The sequence below is a fragment of the Saccopteryx leptura genome, chromosome 8 (assembly GCF_036850995.1).
Source record: "Saccopteryx leptura isolate mSacLep1 chromosome 8, mSacLep1_pri_phased_curated, whole genome shotgun sequence".
Taxonomy (NCBI): Eukaryota; Metazoa; Chordata; class Mammalia; order Chiroptera; family Emballonuridae; genus Saccopteryx; species Saccopteryx leptura.
The window spans coordinates 28163363-28180409 of record NC_089510.1 but is presented as its reverse complement, the minus strand read 5'-3'; the positions used below and the strand labels follow the sequence as shown (position 1 = coordinate 28180409).

At 35.7% G+C, this 17047-nt stretch overlaps 1 protein-coding gene across 4 annotated transcripts in view; it reads right to left on the bottom strand.

Annotated features, from left to right (window-relative positions):
• Positions 1 to 17047, bottom strand: part of ABI3BP (ABI family member 3 binding protein) — a 266245-nt gene that overhangs the window by 107629 nt on the left and 141569 nt on the right. For all 4 annotated transcript variants that reach the window (XM_066348013.1, XM_066348014.1, XM_066348015.1 and 1 more), the window contains exons 12-18: positions 16189 to 16263; positions 4815 to 4880; positions 3774 to 3848; positions 3166 to 3240; positions 2297 to 2371; positions 1318 to 1389; positions 459 to 533 (exon numbers count right to left, since the gene is read on the bottom strand). In XM_066348013.1, coding sequence (XP_066204110.1) covers positions 459 to 533; positions 1318 to 1389; positions 2297 to 2371; positions 3166 to 3240; positions 3774 to 3848; positions 4815 to 4880; positions 16189 to 16263 — 513 coding nt within the window. The remainder of the gene's footprint in view (positions 1 to 458; positions 534 to 1317; positions 1390 to 2296; positions 2372 to 3165; positions 3241 to 3773; positions 3849 to 4814; positions 4881 to 16188; positions 16264 to 17047) is intronic.

The following is a 17047-nucleotide window of genomic DNA, read 5'->3' as shown; positions in this document are numbered from 1 at the left end:
TTTTCTTGTCCAGCCCTCCAATGGTCTGAGGGACAGTGAACTGACCCCCTGTGTAAAAAGTTTGGGGACCCCTGGCTTAGAGGATGGAACCACTTTTTCCCTCTCCAGCTGAAAAGCGATTGTTCAGAGTCATAAGAGCTCCCGTTCACTTTGGTACTGGAAACTACTTCATCGTACTAGACAAGGGAGTCCTCAACCATTTACAGCGCTCTATTTCTGTGTCTCTGTGACAGTCACGAACATCATGATCCTCCACTCAGCTCAGAGCAGGGCTGCGACAGCATCGAAGGGGCTAGTTAGAATAATTTCATTGTATTTTTGTATTTTTCGTGGCAAAATGTGTCAATTATCAAAATACAAATCAGAAGCTCTTGCTCCAAAGAGTGACATAAAACAAATTCTCAACTCTACTCTTGAAATATTAAAAAAAAAAAAAAAAAAAAAATCAGGGTAATTACCAGGTTTGATGTGTGCTACTTCTGGGCTGAGAGGGATTTTAGGTTTCAAAGAAATAAATTGTGTTTTACTGGGAGCTGGAAAAATAAAGAAACAAAAATAATCAACAAATCAATATTTAGGCAATTCAGTGTCTAAAACCACACAAGGAAAACCTATAAAATGGTTTTGGGAGATTTTTAAAAAGTCCCATTAAAATAATATTTCACAGAGCAGCATTGAATGGAAATACAGTGGTAAATTTTTATCTGGTTTGAAAAATATTTCTAGAGTCTATTGGAGCTAACAGAAATAGCATTGCCACTGAATCGTCATAATAACTACGCAAAGACAGTGAACTTAATTCATACTTAAAAAAATCAGTGTAACCATTTTGCTCCCTTATTTCCCATTTCTCTGCTACATGTACGTCTTTAAGCTTCAAACAAAAAGACATGTTTTAAAATTAATATTCATTAATAGGTATACTGCTATGATCTACATCATAAGGAAATTCTACTAATACCATAATAGTCAATTTTTCAAATATAGTCTGAAGTTGAACTTGAGGGGCTTATACAAAAAATAAAAATAAAAAGAGAACTATGTATAAGACCTATCTTTAAATACAATAATTAGGTAGCAGATGAGAAAGAGGAAGTCGTTTAACTGCTTTCCAAGACATAGGAATAATGCTTAGTTCAGATCCACTAATTACAGGGCCTGTGTATAAAACCATGAAAGTCACAGAGTAGATATACTACATGAGATATTCAGTACTGTTGAAATGAGCCAATTATAATACTGATTGAGACATTACTTAAAAGCTAGGGTTTTTTTTACGGTGAAATGAAGTAATATCTACTAAGGACATGCCATTACCCGGTGTAGTCCATGGAAATTCAGGGCTTTTAGAAATTTTAGGTGTAGTTGTTCCAGTACTTTTGGTTCTTTCTGGTAATGGAAAGGAAAAGAGATATTAAGATATCTTAGAGACAATAAAAAGATATCCTCTAAGGAAGAACTGAATGACCTTTTTAAAATCCTGCCATATTTAGTAGTCAGTGTTTAGAAAGTATGTAGTGAGTAAAAGTTTTGGAAAAGAATTTTCAAACTCAGTCATAATAGTACAGACGATAAAAAAAAAAACACCCTGTATTTATGTTACAATGGAACCAGCTTTTTGTGTATCATGTGACAATGAAGACAATCACCTCCAAGTGATAAAGGGCCTCTACCACCCAAACCCTGTGCCTTAAAATATCGTTCCCCTCCTTTTCCATCTTCCCAGTCCTACACATATTTTGAGACTTACATCCTCAACTCCTCTTAGTTTTTCTGACTTTCTGCATGACAATGATAGTCTTACAAGTGAATGAAATCATCTTCGGTTGCTCTCTCACCTTTTATGATATATCATCTTTTAAAAGATGAGAAGCAATTAGGAAGCTGGATTTATGGCCTTTCTATCTCAGCCTTTGCCTTAGGGAAAAACTGAAAGCATAGGCTCCAGAAAAACAAGACCTGTCAGCCTAATAAGTACTCAAATATAGATGGCATGCCAAGAAAAAGAATTACACTATCTATCATACTCTACCATATTGTGATAACAAGGCTTCTTTATCGGTTCATACTAAAGTTCAGAAGCAAGAACATCACTTACATAATTTTTAATCAAAGTGTATTAGAAATGATTGATTCTTGTTATGTTGCATTATAAATTACTCATCTTCAGTTACCTTCAAATTTTGTAAAGAAACTTTAACCTATAGAATCATATCACTTATTTTTTATGGCAAGGGGATTGATGTTCTTTGTTAGGAATCAAATATCCTGAAAGGTCAAACAGACATTTATTTACCAGGTTTGGTTCTCGGTGGTTTGGGTCTGATGCGTCGTTTAGGTGTAGGAAGGACAGATGTAGTTTGCAGGGGAGCTGAAAGAAGATTTAAAATACCTTTCATAAACAACGCTGCTCAGATTGTAAGTGTAAACCTGTAAACTTCTTGAGTGCAAGAACTGCTTTATGCTACTTTGTCTCTCTAGAATGCCCAGCAGTGTGCTTTATTCATAGCAGGTGCTCAATAAAAGTGTTGACTGGACCAAAGGAATTAAATTTCTACATGAGAAAGGAAGGTACATTGTTCAATTAAATGTACTGCAAAGTGAACACCTTTGAAGGATTTAAAAACACATGGTACAATTAAGAACTTAAAAATGAATTACCAAACAGCAGGGGAGAAACACAAAGAAAATATTTGGTATTTAGAGAATGGCAATTTAAAAACTTAATTTTGTAGCCCTTTACTAAGCCTCACCAAGAGTTAATGAACTTCATTATTCCAATAACTTTCTATTATAAAATGTAGGTTGTGTTATCCTTCTTTTACCCATTTTTCTTCACCATGTCCAAGACTGCAGAGCCTGGGGCTCTTCATACTCAGACTACTTTGAGAAAAATACCCTGATCTAGTGGTACCTGAATGTGCTAATTAGAAGAGAATATATTTAAAAGTAAATATCTATAATTCTGTTATTTTCTGGTTGGCAAATTTGAAAGAATTATAGCAAAAACAAAAATACTTCACACTCTGTAGACAATTTTATGGTATAGAATGAAGGGAAATGTTTAGTGCTGAAAGAACTCTGAAAAAGGAAACATGATTGATTCTTTTTTGTCACCTTATCTGTTCTTTCAAAGCAATCAACTATACACGTGTCATTAGTTACCAGGCGTTGTAGGCAGTATTTCAGGACTGGGAATGATTTCCAGTTTTTGAGGAACAAATGGTGTCTCTCTTGGAGCTGAAAACACAAACACCCCACCCCACAAAGTAATTCCAGTTAAAATGAGGTATTTTTAAAGAGTTTTAACATGCTTTTAGATGGTGTTACAAAGCACATGCTACAGGTACATGATTAAGAATGAAAAAATGCATGTAGTCTTGAAAGCTGATGGGTGAAATAATAATGTAGAGAAGGGGAAAGGTCAGAGGGATAACTGTTCAGTAGCTGACTCCAGACAGACTCAGGCGTGGAAGAGAGGTGACACAGGCCACAGACACAGGAGATGGCATGACGAAATGTTCATGCAGTTTTCAAAGCTTTTCATTCTTTTAAGGATGGAAAAAATATCATCTATTACAGTACGAAGAAAAAAAAATAGACCAAAATGGAACATAAGATGCCTGCATTATAGGAAAAAATATATATTCAGAAATAGAAAAGAAATAAATGATTAGATGTGATGGAAAGAAATGGTCACTCAGAAGAAAGGCATTCAGATGGATTTTCTTTTGATGGAAAACAAAGAATAATTTTTCTGTTAAAAACATTACCCAGTGTTGCCCTTGGCTGTTCAAGAGTTCTAGAAGTTTTAGGTGGGACAGAATCCAGAAATGGATCACTTGTTGCTGTTGGAATAAATGTCAACATTTATAAAAGCAGTAGAAGGCCCCAGGAATAAAATATACAAATTCATGAGTAATAAATTATGCCTCATATAGGAAAAAAATATCAAGAACACTTGAAATATTTCTGACCAACATTTTTAAATGAATGATTCATTAGAATTTGAAGATAAGCTCATTTTAAAAAACATATATCCTTTAAACATTAGAAAACGTTGATAAAATAGTGCCTCACATATTCAACTTATTTTCAACTGCTTTTTCTGGCTTCTCTGTCTCCTAACTAGTAATTGAAACCACCTTTAGCATTCTGTTTCATTTTTTTTTATTTTCTGCTGTTTAAAATTATTCACTTTTATTTATCATGACACAAATAATATTAAAACAAGACTATACATACAAAAAGTATTAGCCATATATGCATGTCTGGCAGAGACAATCTTCTGCAATACCTAGTTTAGTAGGTGCTTAATAAACACTTGCTAAAAGAAACTATTGGACTAAGTTAAACTTACTCTAACTGTATCAGTAAATGAATGACAAAAATTAGATCCAACTGAACTTCTACAGACAAATGAATGACATTATTGCTCTCTAGCAGGATTTCTCATCTCAGCACTATTGACATTTAGGGCTGGAGGGTCCTTTGTTGTTGGGGCCTATTCTTTGTATTGTAGGGGTTTAGCAACATCCCTGGCCTCTACTCACTGGATGTGTTGGTAGTACCTCCTCCAGCTGTGACAATCGAAAATGTCTCTAGACAATTCCAAATGCTCCTGGGAGTGAAAGAGAGCAAAAGCACCCCCACTGGAAAACTACTGCTCTAGAGAAAACTTCCTGGGATTCTATTTCTTTTCCTGCAAAGCTCTGGATAGCACAATTTTTCATTCATCAAAAATTAAAGAGAGAAGTAGGTGCAGTTGTCAGAACACCTGAAATCCAAGGCAAGAAGTAAGAGGTTGGGTATACCTGTGTGGGGTTCTGATATTTCAGGTTCATCTGAAGTTGTAGGGCTTGAGAAAACATCATAAGTTGCTTTAAAAGTAAAGGTAAAACAAAAGAGAAGATATTAATTTTGATTGAAAGATATCATGACATATTTTAATACTGGTCTTGTCACCAAAATGTAAGCAACTACTAAAACTTGCCTCTAGTCCCTCTTCCCCTGAACTGAAGATCTTTATACAGCAAGCCCCAACACTGGCCTCTAGGGTGATGTGAGCATAGCGCTATATTTACAGTAACGTGGTGTCAGCTCTAAATCTAAAGCTTCTAAGAATATAAACATAAATGAAGTCAGATGGGAGAGATTTCCAAAGAAGGAAACAGCAATCACATTGAGGCTTTTTGCACAAAGTCTAGTGCTTAGTCTTTCTACTTAGTAAAAGTTATCATCATGCTATCTTAACATCTAGACAGCACTTTACAGTTTGCATAGCACTGTCTCGTATATAAACTTACTTAAGCCCTTTAACATGCCTGAGAAATGGGTGAGGTAGACTCTATCCCCACCTTATAGATAAAGAGCTATTATCTCCATTTCCTCGGTAACGCAGTTGAGATTCACCACAGTGAAGACATTTGCCAGTGGTCACACATGGGGATTGTCAAGTTCAGCATATTTTTCACTGCATTCACAGGGCCAGAAATGGCAGAGCTAAGGCCAATAGGTGGCCTTCTTTCTAGATTCCTCCATTAAACCCTAAGCCTTCCTATGACCTATGTGGATTTAAAGATAACATGTATATTCTACATGAAATAAAGAAAACAATATGATCTTAAAAAAAAAGAAGGGCTGGTTTTAAAACAAGGATTATTTTTATGTTTACAAACAAAGCGCGTTTTCATGTTCACATAAGAGTTGAATCTGCAAGCAAAAACAGTACCAAAATAAAAGTGTTCTCTCTCTGCACCAAGAAGCTGTCACTATGATAATAACAAGTATACAGAAGCTTCAGCCATTGTGAGGTAGATGTTACTTTCTTTGTCCGTTCAAAATGGCGGTACAGAAATAAACTAGAAAGGTGGGGGGCACTCACAGAAAAATTTCATCAGATTTACTTGTAATTCAGTGATAGAGTAATGATTTGAACCACTGTTAGTGGAGCTGTAAGAAAGATAATATCAGACCCTGTGACACACTTTAATATGCAGATAAGACAGTTTACAGTGTGTCACATATTGAAGAGGCAGGAAATACGTGCATTTCAATTGTAAAGGTGAATTTACAACTTTGCAAAAAATCTTCACAAAACAGAATATTTTGAGTTAAAACGTTCAAACTTCCTGAGACTCAATCCATTGCATTGTAATGTAAAGTTTTCTTTAGCCTAGCTACAAGTTAAAGGTCAGAGAACAAAGATTATCTTTTAATGGACAGGAATGCTGGCAGTTGCTAACTTATTTCATGGAATCGTCAAAGTCAGCTATACCTACTACTAAATAAATTAGGAAAACTTGATCAACTCTTATTTCACTCTCTTATATTAGGAAAGAATTTATGAATTAATGGTTTGACTTATTTATATTGTTACTTCTGAAAAATGCCACAATTGTCTTTATATTATCTTAAGTCCCACATTTTCCTTTCATTTAGTGACACTGGACTACCTTCCTTATATTCTGTAATATTTGTCCCACAAGATGATATTTGTTTGCCCTCTTTCTATTTCTTTTCCATGTTTGCAATTTCCTTCTACTCTGGAGTTTCCAAGGCTGGCCGCAATCTTCCCTCAGGTTATTCTCAGAAGGCACTCTAGCCTTCTTGTCACCATTCCTGAGCAAGTGTGGCTCATGTCTGGGAAAGTTCTCAACTGTCAGGAATCTTTTACCTCTAAACATTTTCTCAAATATGCTTAAAATGAAAATCACACGTTTGCCAGTAGACTTGGTCCTTGATATTTCTATTTCTGGAGTTTCTGAGAGTAGAGTAGTCGAGAACAAGAGTGTTAAAAGGATGCAAACACCACTTTGTTGTTTGGCAGCCCTGAGAAACACATTACCACCTCACTCCATTCAGGGGTTAAACAAGAACTTTTTGACTCTGAAGTAATAGATGTCATAAGAGAGGATGGCGTCAAAACGAATCTCTCTAAAAATCAACAGCTTTTGATTTTTTTTACAAAACTCTTGCATATGTACTCCTATATCCGAGGAAATACATGAAATGGTTAAGCACCTATGATTTTTAAAAGGCTATAAAATTGATACATAGCTAAGAATTAGGGGAGAACCCTTCTATCTTTTAGACACTTTATTGTGATCATGCATTACTGCTTATAGGTAAATATCTTGTCACCAATGTTTACTTTAGTGAATGAAATGCTCCAGCAATTTAACATCAAGCACTCTCTCTCCCCTTGCATTCACTGAACATAAATGAGACCAAAAGTTATAGGAGAAATCTAATGTGAGTTAAATAGGTGGTTCAATTCAAAGGTTATAATATGCAATATTAGTTTCTTTCAAAAACCAGTAATGATGTATTCATGATAACTAAATTTTACTTTTATATTTTTCAGATAAAAATTATAATATGAAATAAGTCACACTACTATTAGCTCATAACTTTCTAAAACCACATTGCTAAATTGTGTTTGGTCGTTTGTACATTTTACTTTACTTAAAAAAAACAACAACCCCAAACCTGATTAGATGTAAATTTCATATTAAAAATGCTCTGATCTTGTCTGGAAATATATGATGGCACACAGACAAAATATTTACAATGATCAAGAATGTATCCATTTATTTTATTCAAATGCCATAAATATTAATAACTATGTACAAGAATTTCATTTTTAAACATAAACTCTTAGATGAAAGACCTCATTAAGACAGAAATTGTGACTGCCATGCTCGTTATGCACTCCAAGCTGGTTTACCTTCAAGCCTGGTATGGAGCAGAGACTAAGCAGAATTAATCACCATGATGCCCATTACAATGAACACATAACAATGAGTTTGACAGCTGGGTAGCTTATGCTCTTACTAAAGACAAATGAGAATAAATGAACAGGTCCTTTAATTATTCTGTGATACACATCCATGTGCCTAAAAATCTCTTTCTCTACTACACAATTATGTGCCATATGCTCGCGTGGCCACACTCTGCCCTAGAAATAGAATTTTAAAGACATATATGAAGAGACAATGAAAAAAGATATACTAGTACTATCAACAAATAGCTACATGAGAAAAGCATTTATAAGCACCACAGAGCTCTCACTACCATTTAAATAAATAAACAATACTCTCTTCAGTTCATGGGAAAATAAAATACCTTTCTGGAAATTTGTGAAAATCTTGTCCGCAAAAGGGAAAAAAACGCTTATGAAGTAAAATCAAAAGCTGAGGTTCTAAATCTTTAAGAGGCCAAAGTAAATCTCTAAACCATCTGCTTCACTTGAATTCTATTTTTCTGCTCTTGAAGCATCAACGCCACTACTCATTCTTACTTTTTCTCCTCTCTAAGGGTTTAATCCAGTTGGGTGGGCCAGATCTATGCTAATCAACACCTCACAAGCAGGCAATAAGGTCCAAATATACAGTTCAACCTCTTTTCAACCACTCTCAGCAAACCACCTGGGCCAAAACTTTCCAACCAAGATTGGGCTCCTCGGACACACTGATCAGTTCAGCTTTCAAGTCCTTAAATAATTGATAGAGCTTAAGGGCATATAACAATTTGCTAAAGTTCTACAAAATACTGAAAGAATTAAACACTGAAAATAATTAGTGATAAACTCTTAAGGTAGCTCTCTTTAATGGATTCTGATGAGAAGACTGCGGTCTACCTTCCTCAGTTCTGCCTGTCGAAGGAAGTCTCTAAAGATAACCATTTATTGTTCAAGGGGAAACAACCTTGCCAGAAGACGTTGTCGTCATAGTTATACTAAGTCAGGGGTTCCCAAACTATGGCCCGCGGGCCGCATGCGGCCCCCGGAGGCCATTTATCCGGACCCCTGCCACACTTCTGGAAGGGGCACCTCTTTCATTGGTGGTCAGTGAGAGGAGCACATTGACCATCTCATTAACTAAAAGCAGGCTCATAGTTCCCATTAAAATACTGGTCAGTTTGTTGATTTAAATGTACTTGTTCTTTATTTTAAATATTGTATTTGTTCCCGTTTTGTTTTTTTACTTTAAAATAAGATATGTGCAGTGTGCAAAGGGATTTGTTCATAGTTTTTTTTATAGTCTGGCCCTCCAACGGTCTGAGTGACAGTGAACTGACCCCCTGTGTAAAAAGTTTGGGGACCCCTGTACTAAGTAATAGCACAACTGGAGGGGAAAATCGGTCTGTCTGAACACCTAGGCGAGGAACAGGCAGGAGAATTTTCGGAAGAAGAAAATAAACACACAGAATCATCCTGGGTTATATACACACAAAAAAAGCATTTTCTTTATTTTATTTGTGCTTTAAATCACTCCTGGTACTAAATGATGGTCTTTTAAGGGGATGATCAAGTAAATTAAGGAGGCTTAACACTGATGGTATTATCAAGCCAGAAACAGAAAGTTGATTTTCATCTGCTCTCTTAAACCATACACGGGTTCTAAAAATCATGCATACACCCCATCTGGGGGCTGATAAATACATGGCAGCTACACTGCTTCTTCCAACTCAGCTATCTACAGAAAACACAAAGTTGGGCATCGCATCATTTTACTTCCTGAGCCTAGGCAGAGCCTGAGCCAAGTTTACAGACTGATACAGGCTGACACTCTAACTGAACAGAAAGCCCAAGTGATACAACATCCATGCCATGGTGTTAGCAGAACATCACGCCATTCCCATGGGGGCGCAAGGCTTCTTCAAATAACACAGTACCTGTCATTTCCACTCTCCTTAAGAAATTTTATACAGGTAAAATGAAGATCCAAGAATCACTTGGTATGCTCATATGCGTACAGGGTGGGGCATCACTGTGTTAACAGTTGTGAGCATGTGACATACAAACTTTATTCTTGTGTTATTATTTACTATTATATCTTACCATATGAACAACTGTAAACCTCCTATTGCCCCATCCTGTACAAGCTGGAGTCTTTTTTCTTCTCTCTCCCTTCTTTTCTTTCTTTATATTAATTAGAAAATTTATAGTTGCTATTATTATTAATAACCCTTTGAGTAGTACAAATGTTCATGTACATCTTCGTGCCTCCTGAACATCCATTTTTTATTTAAAATAAATTAAAAAAATTTATTTTAAAAATGTGTAAGGCAACATTACAAAAAGGCAAATGTATGTTCTTGTTTCTATAAATTGGTTATCAGACAAACATAATTTTAAGATAATAAAACTGTAACTGGAACTAATTACATTTTTTGAAAAAAAATCTCACTCCCAGGAGTCAGCAAGATGAAAAAAACCCACTACTCAAAGGGTTAGCAATTCAAGAAATTTTGAAGGGTAAGAAGAGAATGCATCTAATGCAAGAATTCACTGTATTAAGAAAGTCATAACAGGGAACCCCCTATGTACTGTGAATTATATTAATTATACATTATTTCTAAGATATAACAACCCAATGAAAAAAAATGTATAATTAATAGATCGGAAAACTGAGGATCAAAGAGGTTAAATCAATTGTCTAGAGCCACATAAATAGCAAATAGTTGAGCTGATTTTTTTTGGGGGGGGTACAGTGAACTTTATTGATGGTACACGACACAGTAGGGCTTCCTAAGTCCCTCCCCTTCTTCAGGGGTTCTGGGATGGAAACTGCAGGTCAGGTTCCCAGTATGTTGGGGGATAGATCTGGGGCAATAGTTGAGCTCTGTCTCATCCTGTAGCTCACTGATTAGTGAACACATTCACAATGTGAACTAACTTCAAGGAATGGCCAGCTTTTCTTATAGTTCACTTGCTCTTTCTTAAAAATCTAGAAGGCACCTGGCTCTAATAAAGACATCTGACTTACTCTATTGCACTATTTTGTGAAAATATCAAAGCAAACTATTTGACATCATTTCACTTTTAATATGAAGTGGTTTGTTGGAGAAATGAAAGAAATGAACGAGGATCTCATTATTGCTCCTCTACTTATTCAAAGGCAAGTCTCCCACATGTCTTTTTAAGAGAAAATGATAATTTTATTTTGTTTCCAGGGACTTCTGAAAGATCAGTATGATGGTATAACTATAACTCTTTGAATATCTTAATAGAAAATTGTTATGTATATACAAAATTATATTATTCCAGGGAAGAAGTAATCTGACAAGGATATGCACATACATGCAGTGCACAATTCATAAGGGTGGGGGTAGGGTAGAAGGTACTGAGAGTTTTTCTGGAACTCATTCTATAATAACACAGAAATAATAGTCAACTGGCCACCTTCCAACAGAACATAAGACCAATTCTACTTATCATCAGAGAGACTGACTTTTCTGAGTGCTTGTCATAAGCACTGAAGTATTTCTAAAATGTGGCCAACTTTCTTTTAAAACAGACTGTATAAATAAGTTGGCATTCTGGCATGTAATTATAGGGCAGATTTTTGTAAATTTTTTCCTATACTTTAAGGAGAATTGCACTTGCCAAGAGAATCAAAATCAATCAGTCCTACTTAATTGTACTTTAGAGAAAGTTAAATATAGTAAAATACAATTCAAATGAGATTTGAAAATGTAGCAGTTATGCAAGATAAGGACAAATAGGCTGAAAATGGGAAAGGATATGTTTGATGACTGCACTTCTCAGATTTCCTGAAATATTCCAAATTCCAAATACCTTGTGCCATTCTTGTCATAAACTATTGAAATGACCCAGGGATTTCAATATTCAGCAAGCAAGTTAGAATTTCCACACAGCATTTTATATCCAAAAGTAATACAGAAATCCTTTGGAGAGCATTCATTCTGGTGATTTGACACAGAATATGAAGGAAATGTGGAAAACAAATCAAGTAAATGCTGAAGCAAAATGAATTTTACAAATGGTATTGATAAATCACGTTTAATGGTTGATAACGAGAACAGCAGCCTCTGGCATCCAATGATGGTCAGCTAGGCTTGGTGTTCTACCGCTGAACAAACAATGTGAAAGACACCAACATCAGACAAAACCACATGGTGACTAAGATGGATTGAGACAAAAACAAGAGCACTCCGTAATTGTGTGGAACAAAACAAATGAATGTAAAAATGACTGTCACCAGCATCTGATTAATCTAACTAACTGCTGCTTCTTTAAGCAATCACAACTTTAGCTTCACTCTGTTCTTCTTGTCTTCTTGTTAAAAATTATTAAGATGTTCAATCACAGAATTATTTTACTTTCTGACAGCATCGTATCCAGAACAAAGCTTCATTTCTTTGGACCCTCCCCAGAATCACCTAACAAAAGACCAAATCCTACAATAAGTCCTTCATCTTACTAAAAGTTCCCACAGTTTCTCATGGCATGTATTTTCCATTGTTGCAATGAGTAAATAAACTTAACTTTGTTCATATATAGTTATGTTCCTGGTGGTCTTTGGTTGAAGTTTGTTGACAGGGTAAATATAGATGCATTGTATCCCAACAGAGAAAACAAAGCATGTTAATTTTGCTAGTCATTAATACCAGCTAAACTTTATCATTTCTTCAAAGGATAGAACAACTAAAAGTGGGATCGATGGTTTTATGGACCAGAATTCAAGTACTATCTATACCTATTTCTCTCCTTAATTTTCAAAATGATTGCATTTGAAAGCCATGTGAGTAATTGGAAAATAAAATAAATAATCATACACATTGAAACTAAATAGGTAATAGATAAGTAGTACTTGTATAAAATACACACAAAATCAATCACAAAAAATAAGAAAGGGTAAAAATCAATAAAAGAATGGCAATACTGTATCACCTCTTTAAAATCACAAATCATGCATATGATAATTTGAAATTTAACATGTTAGGAAGATGCCATGCAATTCTTATACAAGATTTCAATGTAGGCATTGTGCACATTAGGAAAAACAAGAGAAATCAATCAACCACTTTGAGAAACCAATCTTATATTGATTTGAGTCCTCTTGTTCTATAATTTACCACATTTGATGACCCTTATGTGCACCATGTAAAATATTACAGACTGCAATGATAAGATACTAGTACTTCTCAAACTATAATGTTCATACAAATTACCTGGAGATCTTGTTAAAAGGCAGATTTTGACTCAATAGAGCTGGAGCAGAGGACAAATTTTGCCTTTTAAAAAACTAACTCCTCAGTGATCCCAAAGCTGCTGATCCAAGGATCATATTAAGTAGTGGAGATATACAAATTAAATGTAAGGGCAAGCTAGGAAGTTCTGGGGCTAATGCCTGCCATCATTACCTACTGAACTGTTATAGCCTATGACAATCACAACACTTCATCCAAAGAAGGTTGGAGTTTCCTGGCAGCATAAAGTTGCCCTGGCAGTAGTGAGGTAACTAAATAATAAAACTGCTTCCTGCCATATTAACCACTATTTACAGTCCAAAAGGGAAAAGTCAGAATATTCCTTTGTTGAAACTAAAGGCAAAAAGAACTCTGCCTTTAATAGAATTTCTAATCTCATCTATCTTTGTCTCTCTTTAACTCTACAACCTTTACTTCCCAACATATTCTCTCCATTCTCAATGTTTGGTATAATTTGGGCTCTATATATAACTCATGCTCTAAGCCAGGGGTCCCCAAACTTTTTACACAGGGGGCCAGTTCACTGTCCCTCAGACCATTGGAGGGCCAGACTATAAAAAAAAAACTATGAAGAAATCCCTATGCACACTGCACATATCTTATTTTAAAGTAAAAAAACAAAACAGGAACAAATACAATATTTAAAATAAAGAACAAGTAAATTTAAATCAACAAACTGACCAGTATTTCAATGGGAACTATGGGCCTGCTTTTGGCTAATGAGATGGTCAATGTCTGGTTCCATATTTGTCACTGCTAGCCATAACAAGTGATATGACATGCTTCTGGAACCGTGACATGTGCGTCTGGCATCGCCGGAAGTAGCACTGTACGTGAGCGACACCGTGCTTTGTGGCGCCACCACATACAGTACTCCAGAAGCACAGGACGCGGATGCATGGTGAAACGTCACGTGGTTTCCTTAAGACTTTGGTCAGTTTGTTCCCGAATAATCATAGATAGCAGAACACTAGAGGATGATCAAGGAAAACTTTCAGGGACCCTGGTGTCCTCTATGTTAAAACTCAACAGCTAAGAGATACAAGGGACCTCAGAATTAATCTAGTCCACTGAACCTTTACGGTATTTAGTTTGGGAGATGTGATGTTCAGGAAGGACATGGGAGTCAGGCCAAGCCTGCTATAGTGCAGCAGACAAATCCTCACACGTGCCCCGGGACAGTTGTTCCTTAGTCACAGTGCAACTGTGCCTGTGTGACAGCTAATAGGACTAGAGGCTCAGTGTGAAACTCTACTCACAGCTCAGATTTTGTACTCAGGTGACCTGAATTGCTGAAAGTATTTTTGTTCCTACATGAAGTAATTGCACTAAAGCAGGGATCAGGAACCTTTTTGGCTGAGAGAGAGCCATGAATGCCACATATTTTAAAATGTAATTCCATGAGAGCCATATAACGACCAGTGTACGTTACACATTATCCAATAAAAATTTGGTGTTGTCCCAGAGGACAGCTGTGATTGGCTCCAGCCACCCACAACCATGAACATGAGCGGTAGGAAATGAATGGATTGTAATACATGAGAGTGTTTTATATTTTTAACGTTATTATTATTTTTATTAAAGATTTGTCTGTGAGCCAGATGCAGCCATCAAAAGAGCCACATCTGGCTCACGAGCCATAGGTTCCCGACCCCTGCACTAAAGTTTCTGGACCAGTGACTAGGGGAACTATGGCTTACAAAGATATAATTTGAGACTTCTCTGGATTGGCTGACAACTATAGTCAATCTTCAAGTGTTTTCTCACTAGAGAAAACTAGGGAAGATCCTAATGACAGACATCCTTACTTTATTTGATACATCCTTGTATCTTTTGTTGAGATCTGAGCCCATTACACATATCAGAGAAAAAAATAATTTGACTAAGAACTATGTATCTGAAGGCTCATTCTTATCCTTTCTCAAACCTGTCTTGTATTGGACTCCTTACTGGAGAATTCCACAAAATGTTGGTTATACAACTTTATTACCTGAACTTCTAACTACATTATATACTATATTATATGTGTTTCAAAAAACTCATATCTAGATGGTACACAAAAATTTAAAATACAAACAAGTAAAATAAAAATCATCAAAATAATCACATAAGTGGTTTTTGAGGTTTTCTTATAATTCTCAAATGCTGATATCTTCTTTAGTTGACTTCTAGTTATCAAAGAAAAGATACACAGGAGAAAACTTTTATTTGAGAAAAATCTATCTTTAGAAAAGAAAAGCTATCTCCCTTAATCAGTGTTAGCGGTGTAACACAAAAGAATTCTCAAGAGAAAAAAAATAATCCAATTGCTACCACTACAAAAGAGCAAACTAAGACCCAGAAAAGTAGAGAAAAATAGCTGAACTATATGGTTAGAGGGAAAAACCAGAATTGGAACCAAAATCTATTATTAATACCAAGACCTGTAGTCTTCCCTCTATATCACAATAGGCTTACAGATTTTAGGACTTAGTAATAATATCTTGCACATAGTAGGATCGCAAATGTTCATTGTTCATGAATATAAGGTATGGTATGAGGGGCAATGAGAGTCACCTATCTGCCCCCACTCAGCTAGCTTTGCTGATTTCCACCTGCAGGCTTAGTTGCTCTTTAGTGAGGAAATCAAGGCTGACTTGAGGGCCCATAGGGGCTGGGAAGCTTTTTTAAAGTTGGACACTGGATGCAATGGCTCATCACTGGTCCTTGGGCTCCAAATCCTTCAGCTTCTCCCAGGTACCTAGTACCATGGATGGCACATAAAAGGGGTTCAATAAATAGCAATAATTGCTACTCAAAAAAAGTTCATGGCTGAAAAAGAAGCAAATGTCTATCTGCAAGGTAAACATTAAATTCATACTGTTAAGTCAGACCCATGGTTCTTATTTTTGTTACTGCTCTCCTGATAGTAAAGAGATCTCTAGAAAATCAAGCCAAAGTTCTAATTAGATGTCCAGATGTTAAAATACAGATCTTTAAAACAAATGCAAAAACATTTTGCTTTTTACTGAGAAAAAGATGAGATTCATTTAAGTATCAAGAATAAATTACAGCTTTATCATTAACTACAATATTAGTATATTGCTAATCAACAAAGGAACCTAAGAAAAAATGAGAAGTTATTAAATACTGTTGTTCCAATCTATTTTTAAAAAATAATGCAATTACCAGTTTGAGGCAGTAGAACTTTGGAATCTTCAGATGGTTTAGCTAGAGGTACAGTCCATGGCTTTTCACGTGAAGCTACAGCAAAAAGAAATGGAATTGGCTGAAGACTTTGGGGGGAGGACAAAGAAAGGAAATAGGTTGCTGATCTGGTTGACTACCAGAATCCTGCAATGAAAAGCACATACTGATGCAATCTAAAGCCATCTATCAAGGATACATCAATATGCACCCATCCCGAGAGCACTGGATTAATGATTAGAGGGAGACCCAAGTCTGACGCTGTTCTTTCAGCATTTTTGAGAATAGAAAATTAACTTCATGAGCTATGTGAAATTAACCGACTGATGAGTATTACTAAATTTATTTTAAAAATCCAACCAAACAAATGGTTTTTTGTTTGTTTGTTTTAACCAGATCAACCACTTGTTCGGCCAACTTAATGGAATTTATCAGTTCATTGAGGTTTGCAGAGGTAGGTCCCAGTAAAAGCATCCTCCAGAATGAAGCAATCGCCACCCATATCTTAACACCAGATTTCAGGTGCTGTGGTTACCCAAGGTGCCCCCAGGTTTCTCAAAAGGGAAACGTGCTTTTGCCTGAGGAAATTCTGGAAGTCTTTTCAGAACTGTAAAGAAACACATAAGTAATGTTATGACTTAAAATGTAAGTAACAGAGAAAAAGATTTGGCTAAAACAAAAAACAAACACAAAAAGGCAAATTATTCATGTTAAGTAAGGAACTGTTAGTATTTCTTAAGCCTGTGTTTCAAACTGGATAATATGATAAAGTTTCTTTTCCTATTTTCTTTTTATAATTGTCACTATATTTAAGGAATTTGAGCTCTTTTCATTTCTGTTA